At 42.7% G+C, this 23,593-nt stretch overlaps 1 protein-coding gene across 1 annotated transcript in view; it reads right to left on the bottom strand.

Annotated features, from left to right (window-relative positions):
• PPAT (phosphoribosyl pyrophosphate amidotransferase) overlaps nucleotides 1–23,593 on the bottom strand; it is a 334,080-nt gene that overhangs the window by 223,416 nt on the left and 87,071 nt on the right. Inside the window, exons 2-3 of the mRNA XM_078678160.1 lie at nucleotides 20,930–20,996; nucleotides 8,278–8,484 (exon numbers count right to left, since the gene is read on the bottom strand). Coding sequence (XP_078534286.1) covers nucleotides 8,278–8,484; nucleotides 20,930–20,996 — 274 coding nt within the window. The remainder of the gene's footprint in view (nucleotides 1–8,277; nucleotides 8,485–20,929; nucleotides 20,997–23,593) is intronic.

The following is a 23,593-nucleotide window of genomic DNA, read 5'->3' as shown; positions in this document are numbered from 1 at the left end:
TTGATATGGCCAGCAAATTTGCAGAGCCATGCAGTCTTACTGATAAAACTACATAGCACACCAACAATAGATAATGTGTGGGTTTCAGCTACTATTCATCACTTCAGCATCACCGAATTAAGTATCTTGGTTGGTTTCATTCATATTAAAACCTTTGTTTCCATTACACTTCAGAAGTACAAAAAATGTGCTTCATTTATGCTTTCCAAAGGGAGATATATTTTGAAGCACCTGTACTGTTTATTTACATGTATTTAAATGTTGTTGCATAATAAATAGACCTCCTACAGCCTTTCCTTTCTCACCCCAAGTATGCCAGGAAAGATTGGGGAATAGTTCGTAATTCAATTTATAAATTCCTACAAATCTGCAGGCAGCGAAAGAAATGTATACACAATTCTCTATGCGAAAGAATGAACAGTATTTTGTCAGAAGATGGAGCTTGATATTTGACGCTGGTCTTTGAACGCACAACAATTTAAAGGCATCTTTATTGCGCATTCAGATTCGTAACTACAGCATGGTTATTTTGGGGGTGCTATAGCACCCCCACACCTCGGCTTCCAGCGTCTATCCATATTTCCCGAAGAGCTTTGCTTTCATCTCTCTATATACTAATATCCAATCCCTCCCTCCCACCAACACCCACAGTACCCTAGTATAGAACATAAGCAGCATTCCCGCCTACATAGTCTGCATTAAGACATCGTGTTAATGTTTTTTTAGCCCATCGTAGCAAGTGTTGATCACCTGTCCTGCAGGTAATCTACTGATCTTGGCAGACTCTTAACCGTCTGAGCTACCTCTTAGAAATGACATCTGAAACCTGCAGCCTGTAGAGTTGTTTGCCTCTTGCCTTCGACTCACTGAACATTCAGCAGTTTTCCATCATACTCTCAGTGTCAGAACATGAGAGCAGGTTAGAGGGCGAGTCCTGGCAATATGTCAGTACTGCGATTCAGTACATGGAGCAAATAAGAATAGAGATGAGCTTTGCAAACGCATAAACACCAGGAGATCAGTGCTAGGTGTTAGACAAAGGGATGTGCACTGTGAGGGCTCTGCTGATCAGTTAAGTTGCATTAATTTGTGGCAGTCCTATAAATAATCCCAAACGGAGGTATCGGTGAGGGGTGCACTGTTAGAACCAAACCTGTGCGTCAGAACAGGGATATCAGTGGGCGATGCACGTAAATACAGAGATGCATCAGGACAGCCCTGTGAATGTTTCCAGCTTTGAAGTTAGGAAATCACTGCAATTGCATCAGCCTACATCAAATCCCATATCTACAGCTCTGGTTTCACTCAGGGAAGGGACAATAATATTCAATATACATCCTGTATCAGAACTTTCTGGGGGTCATAGTTTGGGTATCAAAGCAGGGGTGGCTCTAGGCTCATGGAGGTCCTGGGCAGGGAGCTGCCCTCCCCCTCCCCCCCCCCCAGAAACGCAGGCCCGGAGGCCAGTGAAGAGGGGGGGGGGGCAGGTTGTTTGGAAGTGGAACAGAGCAGGAGGCCGCCAAATCCCTGCCAGGGGCTGCAACACAAATATGTATCGATCCTCAGAGGATTATTATATTAAGGATATATTTTTTTGTTTTTGTTTTGCAGAGTTTTATATAGCGCGAACTAGACCCGAACCGAATCAGGTATCAGAGCGCTTTACATATTTTTCCAGTTACGTTACATGAGGACACACTTTCATTTTTAGGCACGGGGAGATTAAGTGATTTGCCCAGAATCACAGGAGGTTTTGGCGTCGTTACCGAGACTCGAACCCAGATCCCCAGGTCCGAGGTCGAGCGCCCTAGCCGTTAGGCCAACTATATTGGCGTGGCAGCCCCTGGGGTTTGGTGGCCCTGTGCAGGGGCACAGCTTGCATAAGCCTAATGCAACCCCTGCATAGAGTAACTGAAATTTGCAGTAAGCGTCTCTGATCTAAAGATCTATTGGATACATCAGTCTCTCTCCTCCTGCTTTACTTCGCCAGAGCAAAGACCCTGGCAATTTAAAGAAATATTGTTTATGTAATAATTTTTCATATAAATCAACTTACAGTACAACAACCCGGAGTAGTCAAATACAGAGTGTAGAAAATTGCATTTATTTCACTACTACCCAGTGTGTACATTCATCTTGGGTAAACCAATATAGTTACGGTCTTCATACACGCAATAATTACAGGATTACATATCATAGTTAACCTACATAGTGCACAGGTACATGGATTGATGTTAGCATATAACAGTGGTTTATCCAATCAAGCATACAAGAGTAGGCTTTCAAATGTATGGCATCTGTAACAAACATCAAAAATTATGCCCCATTGTTCTGTTCCGCTTCAACATTGGTTTCCCCTCCCAGCTGTTGAAGGAGGACAGCTCTAAAGTGGCTCGTGATATCTTTGGCCCTTGACTGTGGTGGCATTATTTTTCAGCATGCTTCAAACTGTTTGTTGCAATAAGTTACACCCTGTAGCCAGTCTTTAATTCTGGGAGGGGTCTTTGCCCCCAGGGTTCGACAATTCTTCTCTTTGCCATTTGGAAGGGCAGTAAACTTTCTAGATGCCACCAGAATGTCTTTTACCCATTATAGCAGCGCTATTAACGGAATACCAGAAATATCAAATCCAATTATGGAAGATACTTTCCACAAGGTCTCCTGCCAGTAATCTGCTACAGAGCTTCGGATCTCTATTTTGAATCTTCTCCGAGGTACAAGATATTAAGGACTCTGGGGTATAGTATATTCTGCGTAAGATTGTCACATGTATTAATCTGAGCTTATATTTGAATAAGAGTGGCAACCTGCGTACAGAAGAATGCCCACTCTTAATCAGTTAGGGGTGGGTCAATTTCAGCAGCCTACTTCGATTTTGCAGCAGAAGTGCAAACCGGGGCCTCTTTCTGCATAGTGGTGTGTAGCCTAAACACCAGTCTCCTACGGAGAGGAGAGTCGACAACGTCCCTAATGCAGTGAATGCTTGAGACGGGTTAGTAAATACCCTATTTGTGACCTTACTAGCTTCTCGTAGACTGAAATCTTGAAACCATTGCTATCTACTACTTACAGTCTATGCTGGGATCTCCGGTAGTCCGCTTTAGTGTCACTGTCCCCATAGCTCGACAGTCTACTGCCTTAACTGTTAATGGAATCGACTGGCACACAATACACATTGTACTTACAACTAAAACACACTGTTCCTCAACTGCCCTGGCCCTCTGTTTGCCAGGTCTCTCCGTTTACCTGCAGCCTTCGAAATGGCATAGCCCATTACTATGGTTTAATAGGCTTCCCACAACGTCACAGCAGAGTGCGCAGAGCCAACATTTTCTAGTAAACAGCAATCCGCGGCATCTGCCAGGCTACAGTATTCTTGTTTTGCAGGTCCATTTCACCCCTCTGTCTTTCTAATCTTGTGTTCCTCAAATGCAGTCATTTAAAAGAAGTGAGTCAGACACACTCCTCTAGCTAAACAGAATATTCCTAAATATGTGTAAAGTATCATGAGGCATCAGGAAGTAGCCAAGCCTTGATTTCCTCCAATCATAAACCAAATCCACTGCTATTGGCAAAGCACTCTCGTTTGGCTGTTCCATCAGCATCTCAAGAGGAAGTCACAAGACTTCATTTTTGCAGCATTAGCTTCCAATAAACCGTAATTTGCTGCCAAAGTACAGTATCTGCTACAGAAGCGCTGCATCAGGCTTGTGACGAATAAAAAGATGCATCACCATCACTCAATTAATTAATTTTGCCCCCAAACCACTGACATTTTTGGAAAGGAGTCCATCCTTCAAAGGTCACATTATCCATGGGGACTAACAATTAGCAGATTGAGATGCCCGACACCGTAACACACTTAAGTATATATAAAAATAAAGTGATGGATTGAATGCTTGAATTAATGTCAGCCACTGGCAATCCCTTATTTTCGATCCAATCACATACAAATGAGTCTTGACCCTGCACCAGTGGGAACAGTCTAGTCCTCGCTGAACTGGAACGAAAGAAACACAGGACTAGTTTTGCCCTAGTTACGGTTCATCAGCCAGATATAACTTGAATGGTCTCTGCAACCAGTGACCAAGGGATCCACAAATGGGCATATCTATTGCACTTAGAGCGGCATACTAAAGTATATTAGAGAAAAAAAAATCCATTCATCACTTTCTTGGATCCTTTAGTGTGTCGTCCTAAGTGGAACGGGTATGCCCAGACGAGGGTCATATGCACACTGTCACTGGAACCAAGCTATCCCTGGCTGATTAACTCTAACTAGTGGGAAACTGGTCTCAGGTTGCTTGTGTTCCAGTTCAGCCAGGACCTGGCACAGCTTGGTCGTTTGAGCTGGACTGTGCCAAATGGAGCACGTTAAAGACTGATGATGTGCCTTTCCAGTTCGTGCTGCAGTTACAAGAGTCTTTTTTCACTTAACACTGGCTATCAAACACAGACGATTAGTGGAGGGGTGAAGCCAACCAATCACAGACATCCTAGGATCCGAACAAATAATAAACTCCTGAGCCACATTCACAAAACAAAGTAAAAAAGTTCAATGAATAATCTTCTTAATCCTTTTTTCGTGATGATTTATTCAAGTTCATGTATAGGTTCAGTGTACTTCATTCCATTAGTCACAAGTAGCCACAAGTTGAGCCAACACGTGTTTCGTCTAGGTACATCACCTCAGACTTCGTCAGGGCAAAGACTCAAATATCCAAAGAAGGGCAATGTGGCACAAAAATCCTATATTCAATCGGACGTCAAAAGTAGCTGGTATACCATAGATTCAAATGGTATTAAAAATCACTAGTTATCCAAGCGGGCAATAAGAAAAAATTTCGTTCTGGTGTTTTCTGGACGTTTTGCCCTGTGTTTTTTTTTCTTCACTTGCGTTAGTTTACTGTGTTGGTGTGAATTTTGCTTCTCCTCATTTTCCTTTTAGTTTTTCAGCGTTTCACTCCAGTTTTCAACTTCAATTTTATGCTTCTTTCGTTGAAACCAGGTTTTCATCCTGTTTTTCTTTTGTTTTTCCGAAAAGGGGAAGATGTGCGTCGTTATTGATTCATCATCGATTTATCTTTTCATTGTTTTCTCCTTCCTTATTGTGATGTTCTACATTATTTCATTCCATTGCTTTGATTGCTTCTCTTTACATGCTCATTTCTGTTCTGCTTAGGATACTGTTGAGCAGCATGTTTTTCCTTGTTTTCATTGGTAAAGAGGGAAGATGTGTGGTATCTTGTATTCAGTGCCATACATCATTCCCATTTCCCTGCCTTGCTGCTCAGCCAGAATGCATGTGTTGTGAGTGGATTTGTTTTGGAATGCTGGTGCGTGTGATGTAATGGAATGTTTGGGATGCCTGGTGAGATGAGTGTCAGTTGGAAGTATGGGCTGAGCAGCAAGGGAGCTGCTCCTGGTGGGGTTCACGGATTGATTTACATGATTATTACCATCTATATCTCGATTAATAAATCATCTTCATGTTTTCTACACCTCGGCATCTAATGGACTTATTTACATCATAACACAATTCTTTTGGATTCCACTAATATCTTTACTGCTAATTGTAAAAATGGAAACGTGTACACCTACCAGAGCAAGGACCAATGAGCTCAGAAACTACTTCTATCCAGAGGGTTTCAGTGCTCAACTCGCTGGAACTTTAAGTCTGAGCTTTCAGTCTTTAAAGTAGTTCAAGCTGTCGCCGGATATTCCATAAACTATCATCAGTATGGGACCTACAAGGTTCCACTTTCTACTGGAGCTTTGTTTACATTGACAAAGCATCATCTACAGTTTTTGATGCAGTCTTTGATGCTGGCAGTGTTGTAAAACTGGGGACTCTTTACTATCTTTATTACTTTACTGTGCAAAAGTCTCAGAATAGTGGGAAGATTATTTGTCCATCATCATCACAGTCCCAGGTCTTCTCTTTGCATTTGGTCCACTACTAAATTTGTTCAACAATGAGTTCTAGTTCTGACGGCACATTCCATCATTGCATTTGGGGTATCAAAGCTTCCGAATTCGCTCAAGAATAGTGCTGCATAGCTAGAAGTCAACAAAGGAGGTGAAGGGGTGTCCGAGCAAACCACCATGAGAGCAGTTACATTCCAAGCAAGAGCCAATTATTACACATCCCATGACATTTTGTAAAGCTATTTAGACTTGTGCAGCTAAAGTTTCCTTGCATCATCACTGACAGTAATATGTATGAATGGTTTTACTTTGGGGTACCAGAAGTCTGCACTGTAATTTGTAAAAATACTAGATTTATTCCTTGCTTAAGGTGAGTGCTGGAATTTATCAGGTATTCTGGTACTGTCCCAGTGTCTTTAGGCTTAGGACACAGTAAATTACTTCGGTCCAATTTCGCCACTTTGTCTACCTTTAGGAAAGCAAGATCCCTACAAGATACTCTATGTCATTGTCTGATAAAGCGTGAGAAACCCAAAAATACAATAAAATGCTTTTATACTTGCAATCAAAGTAAAGCCTGCAAATACTGCAACAGCTGCATAACTGTGAAACTATCCCTAGATCATAAACCATTTGTGATTGACAAGCACTTTACATGTAATACTGAATATGTGATTTATGCTTCTCTTTGTCCTTTCAAATCAGCCTATATTGGCAGTACAATCCAAAGGGCAAAGAAACGCATATTGGAACATATGCGTGCCATTCTTAATAATTATAGGCATTACCCAATGGCAAGACACTTCAAATCACATCCCTCTCAGAATTGCAATTTGTTGAAATTTGTAGTGCTTGATACAGTTACCAAACAGGGGATTGAACAAAAGAATTAAGGAGATTAGAATCCAAAATGATAATCAAATTTAACACCCTCTATCAAAATGGATTAAATATGGATGAGGGAATGGCAGTGCACTTAAGCTAAGTCTGAAATTCTGCAAAAATACGCTTTTTACCTTTTTGTACCGGTTTATGCCTTTTTAACTGTGTGTTGTAAATTGTGGTTTTAATTAATTTCGTCTAAATTTGTTTCAGATTAGAGAACATGAAACGCAGGAGAGCTGTAATATCTTTTGACACTTTGATGTGTTTGTCATTACATGGTTGGTCCATGTTGAAATTCAGGACTGGTTTAGCTCATTGGGACAGAATGGATCACGAGCCAAGTTTGGCTTGTTTATATTCTGGTTCGTAACTATCTTGAATCAAACTAAGAATGTGGCATGTTTAAAGGTTTAAATTACGGGCTGATAGTGCACACTTGGGCATTACTTTGTTCACTGTGCACTTCGCGGTTTATTCACTAAACTTTATTGACAAACATTAACAGAGCGCGGATTGTACATACTTTAATAAGGGATGTCAACTCTCTGTAAAATTGGAAGGTTCTCATTAAAGAGCCCTGCATATTTAGCAATGTATAATGATAACATATTGATTAAGATGATACACCATTTTATGAAGTAGCGTAGTGATTAGAATCGATTTTTCCGATCATGCCATTTAATAACGGTGATTAATGAACTGCTAAACAAACAATGGGAATTATTTTGTTTATGTTCTTGAAACGCACAAACTGTCTCTTTAAATAGAACGGTATCCATGCATACACCTAAACTGTGACCAAGGAGTGGAGAAACTCCGAAACATGTATTTTTTTAAAGTGCCTTGTGTGAAGAATAAACACGCTGAAACTTGATTTTGAGTGGCGGCTCTGATTTATCGAGCGGGGACACTATACCTGTTATCACAGTTTCTTTTGATGGATATTCGAGGTTCGCTACCTCACCTCGCACACCGCGTGTAAAGCTGGCGGGAGTATAAGCGACCGTTGTGGATGGAGATAAATATATTTTATTGTACAGTTTTATATTAGCCCAGTTAGAAGAGTTTGAATTGTTACTTCCAGTATATCAACAAGTAAATTGCAGTACAGGTCATAGACAGCCTCCCATAGACACATGCTCTGCACCTATACATCATCCCGCATCAGTGACGCCACTCACTGAAATGTTAACTGTCATGCATTGAGGTACGGTTTTAAATAACAACATGATGTATACTTGATCTGATGTCTATTTCTGCGCCAATTGATAAATTTGTACCATACTTGATAAGAAATGGCTATACAAAAATAGGTTAAAAATATATATATTAATGTATAGTTCCTAACTGTTGTATTATATGATGACTTGCGTCTCTGCATTTGATTGGTTAATGCAAATCTCTGATAAACAAACAGTAAAGGCCCTGTTTTGGCTACTTTATAGAGGTTAGATATGCATGTACCTTTCTCCTCAGCTTTGCAGCATTCACTAGCTCTCCGTTGTGCGCAACTGCAATCTTCCCATGGAGAGTCTCTACCACAAAAGGCTGGCAGTTCTGTAGCTCTGAATTGCCAGAGGTGGAATATCGAGTATGACCAATCCCAAGGTTTGAAGCACTCATCTTTTTCAAATTATCTTCGGTGAACACATGGTTTACCTGACCCATACCCTAAAAAGAAAAATATCATGAGGCAAACAAGCTTCACTGTTACATTTTAATCATCTCAAATATACAGTTACAAAAAATACCTTTACTGAGACCCAAACATCTAATACTGAAGCAGGCATCAACAGATAGTTTCATTCCTGATAAAATAATTTAAACACTACATCATTATAAATTCCTGCATCAATTTCTATATGGCACTGTAACGTGGCCTTAAATATGCAAAGTAATGTGACAAGACCCATGTTGCAAAGTCATCCTGGCCCCCCCCCCCCTTTTTGCTGAATGGTACTGGTGGTAACTGATTTTGACTGACCCTGGGCTCTGCCTAACCAGGCCCAGGGCCAGTGATAAGCTGAAAGAGACGTTAGAATACAGTTAAAACACCTACATAGACTAGGGTACACAATGGTAAGGTGGGGTACCCTTGTGATTGGCATGACCTACCCTATAGGCCCCTAGTATATAATAGGGCAGGGGGATTGAAACTACCTAGAAGTCTCTAGTACCCTAGGGCATGGCAGTTTAGAGGCCAGTAGCTCTTTTTGCACTTGCATGTGTGCACTGCTGAAGCCGGAGGTCAGTTTAAAAGCAGCCCTGGGTGCCAGGACGGCTTTTAAAAACGTAAATTGTGCCCAAACTCGACTTTGGTGTTTGGGTCACTTACAAATGGATAACCTACAATGTTTTGTCATATTAGCGACCCCCAGGGTCTCCCCTAGGTATCCCAGGGGTGGGGGGTTCCGGTATTTATAAGGTACCCCCTTATAAAATTAGTTTTCATATGCCTGGGTAAAGTGACATTTCACATTTCAGTCCCCACATTGTGGTAAAGTGCTGCTCAAATTCGACTTTGAAGCTTGGAGCACTGAGGAGGGAGAATCTGCAATATTTCTACAGATGCAGAACACCTAAAATCTGCCATAGTTGCACATGGGGTGGGGTTCCTGTAGATATAAGGCAAGTACTTATAAAATATGTTTATGCAAGTCCTGGTGCTGGAAAAATGGCCCAAGTCATTTTTCCCATTGCAAATCCCCTGTTACATTGGTTAACATGGTAGGAAGATATTAACAACTCTTGATAGGAGAGGGATAGAAATGCCATTCAAAGAATTCCCAGAATGGTATTAATAAATCCTACCATATGATATTGTTGAATTTCTCAAAGTGTACAAACAAAATATAAAACATTGTTTGCAAGTCCAAATTCAGCCTTCCAGTGGTCTGCCCTGATTGGTCAGAGTTAAGTGTCGCCTTTTTAAGGCAGCCTGGCTAGTCCAAAGAGCCTCTGGGGTTAACCAGCTCCGCTGGGAGGGCAGTGTGCTGTTCCATAGGAATGCCAGGCCAGGGGGAGGAGTCGTAAACCATGGTCTTCAAAGGCAGAGGGATGGCCACAGTGTCAGTTTCCGCTCTACACGTTTGACCCCCACCAGACCTAGGATAAGAGAAAGTAGGTGCAGATGGTAAGGGGAGAGTCTATGGAAATAAGCCATCCTAGGGGGTGTGTTTAGCTAGCTCTTGACTCTCTGCTGGAAAATCAGCCATTATGGATTTGGATGATTTGATGCACTCTGGGACAAAATAATGCCACACTCTTCAGGATGTGGTCATAACTTTGAGGAGTTACCCTGCTTCCATTGGTCAGAAGTGACCTCCTGCATGACCCAGAGAACTTGGAATAAGTATCTGAGAGGGGCAGAGTCCTCAAGATCTGCTGCTTGAAACTTACTGAAGCAAGAAGTGCCCTGTTGAGCCATTTTGCTGTGCAAAGATTTCTAAGGCCTGGCCCCTGAAGACTTCACCATCTGAAACTACAGCCCTGTGGATTATCTTCCTGAAAAAGAACTAAAGAGTGGCCTCCCTGAAAGCTACAGGTTAAACGAGCTCATCTGGAACGCCAACAACCAAATCTACACCTTGGAGAACCATCAGTGGATTTGTAAGGGTGTTGTACCAGTGGATTGTGGGAACTGAAGTCCTCAACTTTCAAGGACCATCTTGGAGCTTCCTGAACCTTGGAGTGAGTGAGTTTGAGACACTTTGGGACCCCTTGAGGAACTTCAAGAAATTCCAGAAGTTTGGAGAACTTTGGCCCAACTTTGAAAAAAAGCACCATTGAGGGACCGACTCAACCTGGCCAGGCTTGCCGCCTACCTTCAACCCCGAGCCGGCCAAGCCAACCAGGTGCGTCCCGCTAAAAGCTCCATCGCTCCAACTTCCAGAGATTGACCGGGACTAGAAAAAATCTGAAGCCGGCGAAACCTCACTGGATCCGGCTACTTGAGGAGCATCGAGAGACCCCGCGAGAAAAAGCTCCAGAAAAGTTTCTAAGTCCGCTCGTAGAAAAGGTGACCGGGAGCAACCACGAGAGCCAAGCCTTCTGCCTTCCATCGTGTACCGGCCTGGATTCCTGGGTTGCCCCGCTGAAGCGATCTTGAGAAATTTTCTAAGTCCGCTCCAGGGACGTTGACCGGGACCTCGTCACAAGTCAAGCCGACGAACCCTCACTGAATCCGGACTGGCTGGGAGCTTCGAGGGGCTACGAGGAGAAAAGCTGAAGAAAAGTTTCGAAGTGTGAAGGTAGAAACTGAGACCGGGACCTGTAGGGAGCTGTAGCCGCTATATCGCGAGCAGGTATCACAATATGGTGCTATAATCTTCTAAAGCTATATTTTATTAAATCTTGAAAAATCATATCTCCGGTTCCCTACATTGGATTTTTGTTGTTTTGGTGTCATTTTAAAGATAAAAATATTTCCTATGTTTATAAATTGGTGTTGGATTTCTTTTACGTGTTGTGTCTTAATTATTCACGGAAATTGTTTTTTTAAATGCTTTACATACCGGTCTTTTAAGTTAAGGCTGTCTGCTCGCAGCCACATAACCAAGGGTTGAGCATAGGAATAATTTTCCAAGACCTATGCTGAGTCCTATCATGTTAGTGGCCTTATCGCCAGTGGCAGACTTACATTTGCCCCTACCAATAACCCACTTTCCAACAACCCACATTCCATAAATTGTTCTAAAAAAACTCTAACTAAATAACATACAAGGGATTAAATCTGCAAAAGACGTTTTTATTCAGGTAGCAATCGGTTCTTATCAGAATTTGCTCGACAATAAAGGCTCTAGTAAAATATAGGCCTTCTGTAGGCACTGGGTGTGATTTTTTTTACATTACTGATAAGATTAATTACTGCGAGAAGGACCCATTTGATTATTTTACAACTGGTTGAGCAATTACAACTGAATCAGAGATGTGCTGCACAGATGTGAAAATGGAAAACCACACGATTTCACAGCTTAAATAGAGGCAAGCAGAGTTTTCTTTTTTAAAGCTTTTTGTTAGAAGTAGGAGACACAAAGTAAAAAATATAATAAGCATGACAACTGTATACTGTGAAATTATTTTGGTAGAGTTCTACTACAAAGATGTATCAGTCAGAGGTTTGCAACGCGTGTCCATTCATATGGTGACCCAATGAGGAGGGGGACAGTTATCAATCTCATTTATTAGAAAGGGGGAGCAACAGGGCTCCAACGACATTACTGAAGACTTCCATAATAGTAAAATGATGTTCATTGTAAGGCGTATAATCTAGGCTTGCTACCATTTTCTTAGTGTTTTCTGGCCCACTTCTGCATTGGCTCTTTTTTTTGTGGTGAAGGTGATGTTGTACTTCAAAAGTTTATCAGTAAGATCCACATAACTTTCAAGTTTTAGCATTCAGTTATTTACGTTCTATTCTTAATATAGAACACACACTGTTCCACCAACTGCTCTGGACTTTTTCAGCAAGTAAAGGTCAACTGCATTAGAAGATAAAGGACTTTGGTTTTATACCTTGGTGATAGGTCGATTTTGGCCAAGCACACACAAAAATGAGTTGTTCCAATGAGTGATTATGCTGATGATTTTATTGCAGGATTAGCCAACCTTTTCTGTAATAAGAGCTAAAAAAGTTAAAAGTAATATCGTCCAAAGCTACTAATATTTTTAGTGTTGTAATAGTGACCACATCGGATGAGATTACATTAGTGGCCATCTCATGCTAATGTCTGAGCAATGATCAAGTCAGTGCATCTGGCAGAGTTGCTAGCAATAATCTGAAAAACAGGCTTCATCAACTTGGAATGCCTCTACTTGGGTTCTAGATAACTTCCACAGCTGCTGTGCGCCAAGATCACAAGTCTCACCAATGCCGCAAAATGTATCACTGAAATATCAGCTTTAAACATAACATGCATTTGTAAAGTACATGTTTACCCTATAAAGTATCTTGGTATTGAAACAACATGTATATTGTCAACCAGCTGAATGGTTGTAGTGGTTAATTTAGAAATTTAACCATTTTAGTGAAACATTCACTTATGAGCTCTGAAAATATACACATTTTCATCTCAAATACAGGCTTTTGAATTTGGGTATGAATATATTCATTCAACAATGCAAATGTTTCAAATTTAGTGGGCTGGGTGGCATGCAAGAGAGCTACTTGCAGGTATCTGGAGAGCGACCATTCGCTGGAGAGCTACTCATTAGGGAAGCCAGTTTTATTGTATGTATTATCCCTATAACTTACTAGATTTTATCAAAATCATGTATTTGTGGAATTATCATTCAGACAATATTACCAGGCACTTGCCGCTTTGAGCACACCAGCTTCGTGTAGTTTGATTGGAGACAACCGTGTTCTGTGTAGGATAAAATATAGAATGAATGACTGCAGTGCAGCTGAAGAATGAGGGCTCTTTACCTGTATCTGCTTTTGACTTTATTCTGGGAAGGAAAGTGCGATCGTACTGAACAATGCATGGAGCATAGTCATGATAGTGTGACCCATATTAAGTACTGTATGTGGTGATGTCGCGATTGCAGTTTCAGACGGTGGTTGATTGACTCATGTGCCAGGTTATAGAGGTAGGTGAAGGGCAACAATGCAACTATTTTGTGTTTGAGCTAAATTGATAATTTTCACCTTATGCTGCAGATTAAAGCAGCATATGACTTCTGGGAATGAGATGTTGGAGCCACCTTGAAACAGCGGTTTCATAGTGGAAATGTAATTTTTGTTACCCACACTGGTATATTCGTTAATGGTATTAGGTATAATGTGTTCCCCTCCCTTTTACTTCCTCAGCATGAAGCTCGATAAAGAAGTTGTGTGCGTTTCATCTTCAGTGCGCTTGGAGATTAGAAGGGTGGCAGTTGGAAATGGTGGAATTTTGCAATGAGGCGGTTTGGGATGAGGGAGTTTATGTTATGTAGATTTATAGAGTGCAAATATCACCTGGGAAGGTGTCCTGGTGCTAAGCAGGTGTGTATCCAGCCACACCTAGGTGCTAGTGGGACTAATCGAAAAGCCAGGTCTTTCGCTTCTTGCAGAATACAAAAAGTGAGGAGGAGGCTCTTCTGTGTAGTAGCAGGTCGTTCCACACTTTAGGGGCGATGTAGGAGAAGGCTTGACCGTCAAGTCTGTTTTTCCCTTATGCATGGAATTTGTGCAGCTAGTAGTGCAGACAAGCAGAGGCGTCTGTAAGGTTTGTGAAAGCAGATGCAATTGTTGAGGTATGCTGGGTCAGTGTTATGCAGGGCCTTGAAAGTGTGGGTGAGAAATTTGAATTGTGTTTGTTTGTGAATGAGGAGCCAGTGGAGCGCCCTCATGTGTGGTGTGATGCGAGAGCAACGTAGGAGGTTGTATGTGATTCTGTCTGGCGCGTTCTGAATAGTCTGCTGCCTTCTGGTGAGTTTTGTGCTTATCCCGGCATAAAGGGTGTTCCAGTAGTCCAGCTTGCTTGGGACTAGGGCATGCATAACTGTTTTAAAAGTACCGACCCACTTGAAAATCTTCCTGAGCGTCTCCAGGGTATGGAACCATGAGGTGGTGACTGCACTGATATGGGCGGTGATGTTGAGTTTGTGGATGATGATAATTCTGAGGGTTCTTGATGTGGGTTCTATCTCCGTTAGCCACCAAGAGCAGTCCCACGTGATATGCTCTTTCCAGCGATTTCAGTCTTGTCAGTGTTCAGCTTTCAAAGAGTTGGTCTTTATCCAGTGGGTGATTTCAGTCATCAAACTTGATCTGGGTACTGGGCATATTGCCTGTAAGGGAGAGAATGAATTGTGTGTAGTCTGCATACAAGAGGAGATTGATGTTTTGAGAGTGGATGATGCTGTCTAGAGGGATCATGTGGGCATTGAAGAGATTTGGGGTCAGGGAGGATACTTGTGGAACTCCGTAGATGAGGTCACAGGTGCCAGAGGTGTACATTACGAGGCTGACTGACTTATCATTCTGTCAGGAAGGAACAGATTCATCTGAGGGCATGTCCTTGGATTCCGATAGGGTGTAGGCTTTGAATGAAGATGTGGCTGTTATACGGTTCCAACTAATCTATTAGGACTGTGTATTTAGAACACAACAACTTCATAATACAGAGATTGAGTCTTATTATATAATTAGTAAATGTTGGTCTGTTTGGCTAGCTCACAGCATCGCATCTAAACTCCTAAACCTACAGTTCTAGATGTAGTCAATAACCTAGAACAGGACTCTCAGATTCCCAAGGAAATTGTGCAAACAGATCTAACCCTTTCTTTCGTCACTCTTGCATGCCCAAACTGTCACAAACAAAAGATAAAATGTTTGCATTTTAAAAATTTCTTGAAATGCTCTAATCTTTGTGATGAGCATTATTTGAATAGGTAATACAAACAACGCAATTGTGGTAATTGCTCATAAAGTTGCTAATGTTATTCCCATCTATTGCTTGCCTCTATGCAAAATAGAGCATAGCCAAAAATGTTGAGAGCAGGTAGATTTTAACTTTCGGGGCACAATGTAAAAAAAAAAAAATTCAGACTTCAATCCACCCCTCCTTTGATGATGCCGCTTCCTGCTCCCAAGAGAATCTTCTCCCAGTATTTTCCCCAATCTCCGTTCAACAAACTAAGGGTCTTTTAGGAGAAGTGTGGCTCAGGGGTTAGAGGCAGCAGACCCGGAAGCTGAGATCGGTCCTGGACCAGGGTTCAATTCCCCGCCTCGGCGGGTCTTGGGCAAAAAAATTCCACGGACTCGATAATTCTCGCCCCGGTGCCTCCTTGACTCACGGGTTCACACTCTGCGACTCTGGGCAATAGCTTGCTTAATCTCCACAACGGCCCCTCGCGGCGGGATGCCTGACTTTCACCTTGTGGATACCCTGCTATCTCACAGGGGAATACCAGGACGGGTTCCCTAAGCAAGCGCCGGGACACCCACTGCGGGTAGCTGTGCGCTATATAAGCTCAACTACATTTACATTTACATTTTGAGGAATCTTAAATCGGGCTCTCCTGGTGACCCTTGTACTCCTAAAACCTTACAACTAGATTTGGATCCCATTGCTAATTTCCTTCAGAAGGTGCTTATTTCAACACTTCAATCTGGTGTTTTTCCTACTGCCTGGAAGGAAAAGGTTGTCACTATGCTTCTCAAGAAACCAAATGCGGACCCGGACGACATGAAAAACCTCCGCCTCATCTCTCTGCTGCCTGCCCCTTTTAAAAGTTCATTAACCAAGAATTAGTTACATTTATTGATACCAATGGTGTCCTTGACCCTTCTCATAACAGGTTTCGGGCCAATCACAGCACAGAGACTGCTCTACTAGTAGCGGCTGATAGCATTCGCTGCCAGGTTGACCAGGGCAGGCGGCTATCCTGGTACTGCTCAATAGGTCTGTAGCATTTAATACCATCTTGCCTGTAAGGATGGTACAAAGTCTGCGGTAGGCTGAGATTAGCGGGACTGCCTTGTCTTTTTTACACTTTTTTTTTACCAACAGGGAACAGATTGTCAGCTGTGGTAGCTTTAAGGCAGAGGTGTTCTGCTTACCTTGCGGGATGCCTTAGGGCTCATCCTCGAGCGCCACACTATTCAATCTGCATATGGCCCCTCTGGCTGAATTGATGCACTCATTTGGTTTTCAAGTACTATCGTATGCTAGCAATACTTAAGTTGTCGTATCCATCTCCAATAACCTGACCTCAGTGGCAGAGAGGCTCAACCAGTGTATATCTAGCATTAGCAGCTGGATGAGAGACAACTCTTTGAATCTGAATGCAGACAAGACTTCGGTTCTTTTATTTGGCTAATGGGAACCCATCTGGTCTAACATCTGGTGGTTGGAAGCCTGTGGCCTCCAGTAAAGGCAGCAAAAGATATTGGTGTCATATTGGACGATACTACCGACCTGTGTGTCAAAGCTCAAGGTATCCCTTGTACTTGTTTTTATATTATAAGGATTCTGAAAAAGAGCTTTCCTTATATCTGAGCAGAGTTGCACCAATCAGTCTTCACCTTAGCCACCTTGCAGCTTGGTTATTGTAACACACTGTACCTCAACATTAACAGTTTTTCCCTGAATAAACTTCAGGTTGTACAGAATGCGGCTGCCTTCCTTATTTTAAACATCCCCAAGAGTCTTTCGGTTAGAGACGGAATCCGCTCTCTTCATTGGGTTCTAGTTAGGAAGCAAATCTCCTTCAAGGCTTTGCATAAGAAGGTTCCTAGCCAACTGAATACACAATTTCACTGATACACACTTAGTAGGTCTCTCAGATCTGCCCACCTTAAAAAAAAGTTATGATCCCCAGATTTAGGAAGGAAAGATGGGGAGGAGTTCCTTCTCAGTTGCTGCTGCCAAGCTGTGAAACACCGTGCCCACTTATTTCTGAAGCAGGCTCCCATACGTTCTTTAAAAAACATGTGAAAATCTGGCTTTTTTCACTATAGATTCCTGATTTCTCAGTTGGTCTGATTCGATTAACTAGTCTGTCTCTCAACAGCGCATTGGTACCCGTGTGTTTTGGTGCGCTCTACAAAATTAGATCATATCGGGAGTACCCATCTACACGGTCTGTTAGAATTACCTAACCCCATACATTGGTAATATATGCCAGGAAGCCAGGATTACTGCATCAACGGATGCACCTCTGAGTGTACAACTATCTTCCTTCTCAGGTTGAAGGTCTAGAACAGCTGGACTGAATCTTACAGCAGCGTTCAGTGAGGACTCTGGCAGAAGTGCACCTCTCACAGAGTTCAGCAGTAAAAATGAGAACTAAAATGGAAGCTAAAAGCAAGCCGCTTAACAGGGTGGGAGACCATGTCAAAACCTGTGGAGAGGTCCAGGAGGATGAGGGCTGCAGTTTCTGCTGTCCAGAGTCATGCAGATTTCATCTGTGGCGATGAGGGCAGTTTCTGTCCTATCTGGAAGTCTTGGAGAGCGGATGAGTGTATGGATTTTGCTTCTTCAAATAAAGTTTACATTTCATCTTAGCAGTCTAAAGATTAGTTTCACATGCATACTACAATGGTGATTTGTGGTAGTCTTCAGGTCATCGTTGGATCAGACAGATGTATTAAGCCTTTCCATTTTGGAGTATCTTAGTGCAGAGTTTTCTTAATAATTTTATGAATGGGTATGGGGAAGTTGAGAATGGGTTGAAATTTACAACTGTGTTAGTTGAGAATTAAACTGTCCATTGTAGAGGAAATGTAAGGGAAGTTCAAACCCAAACCCATAGGGGAGTTTGGAGGAACTTGCCACAGAACAGTTAAGGCAGTCAAATTGCTTTGTGATGGAAATTGAAGTTAGGAAAGCAGATAACCTGAAATTCCGTAAACAACTGAAGACCTGGCTGTTCATCTAGAGTCCTCCCTCCGCCCACTCGTATCCACACAGCGCGGCGATGCTTCCGGGTAGCCATGCGCTATATAAATAACAATAACTCCTTCAGCTTATGGGTGTTTCCCTTTCCATTAAATGATACGGAGATTCGCATGCATCTTGAAGTGTGACTATGAAGGAATAGAAGGCAAAACGATTGGGTGTAGTATATTGGGAATAGTATAATAGGCAATTTAATAGAGTCTAGTTTGGCTCTCCAGGATAGGTTTACGGGTGACTAAGTTGCGGTTTTCTTCTTGACCCAATCAATTTTTGTTGTTGTTTGGGCTAAAATTGGGGGTCAACACATCTCCAGATGTATTCCAGGACTGTTGGTGCATAATAGCTTCTATTAGAACTTACTGTTTTAGAAGATATGCTAATGGCAGAGCTTTGAGTGACAGGGCGGAGACTGAACTCAGAACACAATTTGTTCTGCACCGCTTAAGAGAAGGAGACTCAACTGCATATGCTGAAAGTGTATATTCATGGTGCCTTATTTTAATTCCTTCCCTTTTGTGGTTTCCCCTTGTTCTCTGAAGGAGAGGACCTAGGGCTAGTCTAGAGTGGGTTAGAGAGGGAGGGAAGACAGCACATTCTTGAACTTTCACTACGATGTTGAATCAGTCCTTTTTTTTTTTTTTAAGAAGTGGAGGACCTGCCTTTAACAAATCATGTTTGGTCTGGTTCTATTAGACGTGGCAATATCGATTCTAGTTGGGCAGCTATTATTTTTGCTAACATTAGACAGGCCATACTTCCTGAAGGTACTGGTAGACTTTTAGAGGAAGGCCACCTGGGCTTGGGGCCTTCTTTTTCAAAGCTTTCATGTGGTTTGCAATTTGATTCTCAGTGTTTTCAGCTTTAATTATAAACAGGTATTTATGATCTAACTTGTAATGAAGAAAACTTGGGGTCTTCCTCAGAGAGATTTCAATTTGCAGATTTCCTGCAGTACTTCATCTCAGACTCCTGGGCACGGACCTATCCAGCAAGTTCCCAGATTAATATTTAGGATTTCTCTTACTGCAAGTTAGTTCGTTTGGAGTTTCCTATCTCTATTTCCACTTGTGTGGTATTTTATCTGGATGGTTATTAAGGAGAGGTCATCCGTGAAAGGGCATTTTTTATTAGAGTGAAATGAATATTTCATAAGCCTTAGAGTTGTGTAGTTGTCTTGTATGAGCATATTGTGCAGTTTTTATATATTTTTTCTAATTAGTACTTTAGTTTCTTTCTATAATTATTTACCACCCCTCCGCCGACTCCCTCAAGGTTCATGCTATACACCTCTGATCCTTATGAAGCTGTAGGAGTCATGGGAACGAATTCTCTTAAGCAAGATCCCTTTTTATCATGACTTGTGTTTGGGCTTTAAGAAACGGCCTGAACTTATACTCCGGTTTAAAAGTTTGCTGACCACCTATATCAGCCCCAAATCATGGGTGGAAGCCTTAGATGAAGAAAACAAATCTAGTGTATGCAATCCTAGAAATATAAACAAACAAACAAACAAACACAAACGCACAAACACACAAAAACACGTGCACACACACACACAAAAACATACACACGCGCACCTATACACACACATACTTCATATTTACAGGATTTCATAAATATATACATACATCTCCATTGAGGCTTCACATCAACCCCGCGATTATGTTCCTCCAATCGCAACGTAGGAAGGAAGCAAGTGGCAGCTTCGAGTTTCCAAAAATATCCTTTCTTTATTGTTTTTTGACATATTCATTTGCAGGAGTGCAGACAAGACCAACGTGTTTCGGCCCTAGTCTTCAACAGGGTAATCAGTATTTTTGGGGGGATTATTTCCTTTATTGTGAATTTTGAAGTATCAGCCCCTGGATTGTACTACTAATTTACTGTTTACACAACCACGTGGTAGCCCCTCAGATTCCTATTTCTAATATATTGCAGTTATTACCAGGGCGTCAAGAATGCTATAGAATTATTTTGACAATTCACTGCAGTAGGGGGTAGCATAAAGAGTACCAATATAGTACTAAGAGTATGTTGATGGCTAAAGGTGTGACAAAATAATTGACAAGGTTGTGGCTAGAATGGCACTTTCTGGGTGATGGCCTTGGTATCGTCAGATTAAGTCACATGACTTGTGGGACAACTCTTATAAAGAGCTCAAGTAGGTTCTTCTCACAGGACAAGGAGGCCTAGTCCTCTCTCATCCAGTGTTTAATTAGAGCCGGTGGTTTCTGGTGCTCTGCACCGGCACTTAATCTTCAACACCGGTGCTTTTCATGAGCACCATTTACAGACACATTCATTTAGGCATGGGGAGATTAAGTGAGTTGCCCACAATCACAGGATGTTGAGCCAACACAGAGATTTGAACCTGGTCCCCAGCTCCAAAGCAGCTCTGGTCAATATGCCATATCCTCTACCTGATTTCATGGTTGGTACTTGGTTCTGTTTCAGGTGGCGCAAACAGGAGAAATGGGCTGGTGCAAACTGCCTCCTCACGAAAGCCCCAGCATTTTTTTTCTTATTTTACAAATTAACCTCTGCTCTCATCCCAAATCAGCACCTATCAACCACAGAGGGAGACACAGCTTTTAAATCCAAGCCCAGTCCCTGAGACATAAGTATTGGTGAACATTTGTGGCTGTGTCCGAGGGTTTCAAATGAAAGGTTATTTCCGACAAGTCTTACTAGTGGAAAAACCCAAAACGCACATGGAATACACTTACCTTGTGAATTTTAAAAGTTGGCGCCGTCTCTCCATCACTACACACCATACCAGCGCTCTCCTGACCTCTGAAAGAAAAAACAGGAAGAGAAGGTATAGCTCAAAAGCGGATTCTTTAATTTGGTTGTACAACATCAGCACAATATAGTCAAAATAGGGTCCTTATGTAGTGGGCCATTAGTGGACCAAGGTTACATAACTAAATTCTCTAAAGACTAACTTGCCTCTAGAAAGTCACGTTTCGTAGTAGTTTTGGACAAGTGACAGCCTGAATGCACATGGAAGAAAACCTAATCCAATTATGTGAATATGCCACTATACGACAAAGGATGTGTGATAAAAGTTAAATTATGTCAATACTGAATACCTTCTGCATAGGTCTTATCAGAAAAATTAATGAGCAGTTTGTATATTTGCCTTATGAAGCAGTCGGTAATAATATTAGAAGATCATGGACTGAACACACTCTACAAACAGAATTGTCTCATTACCATCAGCATGTTTTTCTCTGGTGGTCTTTTTAGGTCCAAATCGTTTTTAAAGTTTTGAATTTTAACTTGGCAACATATTACATATACATTTCAGTGCAAAGAAGGGGCCTTCCTCCACATCCTCCTCTACTCTTTCCTGCCAGCATTTTGTACTTTAGGCACGTTCACCTGCGAAAGAAAGCTTTTTAATTCCTTTTATAAAAGGCAATCCAACAATGGAGAAAAACTGGTATTCAAAGAAGGGTACAAAAAAGGAGTGTGTTATTTAACAAAAAGCCAGATACCATTAAGTAGCAATTAAGAATAATAGTACAAAACAGCAGTTTCCTATTAAGAGCTTTCTAGACAGTAAAAACACAAATAGCCTTTATTAAATTTAGAGCAAAGCCGACAAAACAATCGACGGGCCAGGAAGAGTATTTAAATTATTACAAGGTACTACCAAGTAGTACAAGCATTAGCCATTCTTTTGGCGATGCCAATGAAGACATTGCACAGAGGTAGCATTTGCAGATGCCGCTTTTCCAAATGTAGGGAAGGTCCCCAAGCAGTTGCAAAATAGCACCTGTGCGGTTTATAGATTTTTATTTTAGAAAAGGCAAAAGGATTCACAATATCGGAGGGGGTGGCGGGTGGGAGGGAGGGAGAAGCACAGGGCCTAAAGCTGCATAGGCTGAAAGCTAGGGGAGAGGACCATAGGGGTGGAAAATCACCATGCTAAAAGTAAAGCCGAGCCCTGGGTGGGGAGTAGAGTATGGTAGAGGGGGAACAGCACCTCCATTGAAATTAATGAATGCTCCAGGTCCATGAATTACAACGAAAGCACTTTGTCAATGGGAGGATATGCAACTAAATATATAGAATTTTATGATCAATCCGGTGGCTATTCCCAGGCTAGTAGACAAATTCCGGTAAGAGTACAACAATTTCAGATAGGCAGAGCATTAAGAGGATAGCACAAATGACTGCAGCTGAACTTCAATATTAACAAGCATTGGAAATGCAATAGGTCTCGCATTAGGAAAGTTTGAGCGATTGGTATTGTAAATGACACTTTTTATTTATGTGTTGGTTTTGAAAATAGCTAAATTAATAGCTTTGTCAGTTACAATGTCAATAGTTTTAACTTTCGCAAATGTGACACCTATAGCATTTGTAATGCAATGTGTGTTGTATTTACGTGGTGGTGGTGGTGGTGGTGGTGGTGGTGGTGGTGGTGGTGGTGGTGGTGGTGGTGGTGGTGGTGGTGGTGGTGGTGGTGGTGGTGGTGGTGGTGGTGGTGGTGGTGGTGGTGGTGGTGGTGGTGGTGGTGGTGGTGGTGGTGGTGGTGGTGGTGGTGGTGGTGGTGGTGGTGGTGGTGGTGGTGGTGGTGGTGGTGGTGGTGGTGGTGGTGGTGGTGGTGGTGGTGGTGGTGGTGGTGGTGGTGGTGGTGGTGGTGGTGGTGGTGGTGGTGGTGGTGGTGGTGGTGGTGGTGGTGGTGGTGGTGGTGGTGGTGGTGGTGGTGGTGGTGGTGGTGGTGGTGGTGGTGGTGGTGGTGGTGGTGGTGGTGGTGGTGGTGGTGGTGGTGGTGGTGGTGGTGGTGGTGGTGGTGGTGGTGGTGGTGGTGGTGGTGGTGGTGGTGGTGGTGGTGGTGGTGGTGGTGGTGGTGGTGGTGGTGGTGGTGGTGGTGGTGGTGGTGGTGGTGGTGGTGGTGGTGGTGGTGGTGGTGGTGGTGGTGGTGGTGGTGGTGGTGGTGGTGGTGGTGGTGGTGGTGGTGGTGGTGGTGGTGGTGGTGGTGGTGGTGGTGGTGGTGGTGGTGGTGGTGGTGGTGGTGGTGGTGGTGGTGGTGGTGGTGGTGGTGGTGGTGGTGGTGGTGGTGGTGGTGGTGGTGGTGGTGGTGGTGGTGGTGGTGGTGGTGGTGGTGGTGGTGGTGGTGGTGGTGGTGGTGGTGGTGGTGGTGGTGGTGGTGGTGGTGGTGGTGGTGGTGGTGGTGGTGGTGGTGGTGGTGGTGGTGGTGGTGGTGGTGGTGGTGGTGGTGGTGGTGGTGGTGGTGGTGGTGGTGGTGGTGGTGGTGGTGGTGGTGGTGGTGGTGGTGGTGGTGGTGGTGGATATAGCGCATACTTATGGCATGACTAAAAAAAAAAGCAAGCTGGTTCTGAGACGCTGCGGGCTCTTAACGACTGAGATGAAATCAG

Source organism: Lissotriton helveticus, chromosome 2_2 (assembly GCF_964261635.1).
Source record: "Lissotriton helveticus chromosome 2_2, aLisHel1.1, whole genome shotgun sequence".
In the NCBI taxonomy this organism is placed as follows: Eukaryota; Metazoa; Chordata; class Amphibia; order Caudata; family Salamandridae; genus Lissotriton; species Lissotriton helveticus.
The sequence above is the reverse complement of the archived record's forward strand: the minus strand, read 5'-3'. Positions and strand labels throughout refer to the sequence as shown.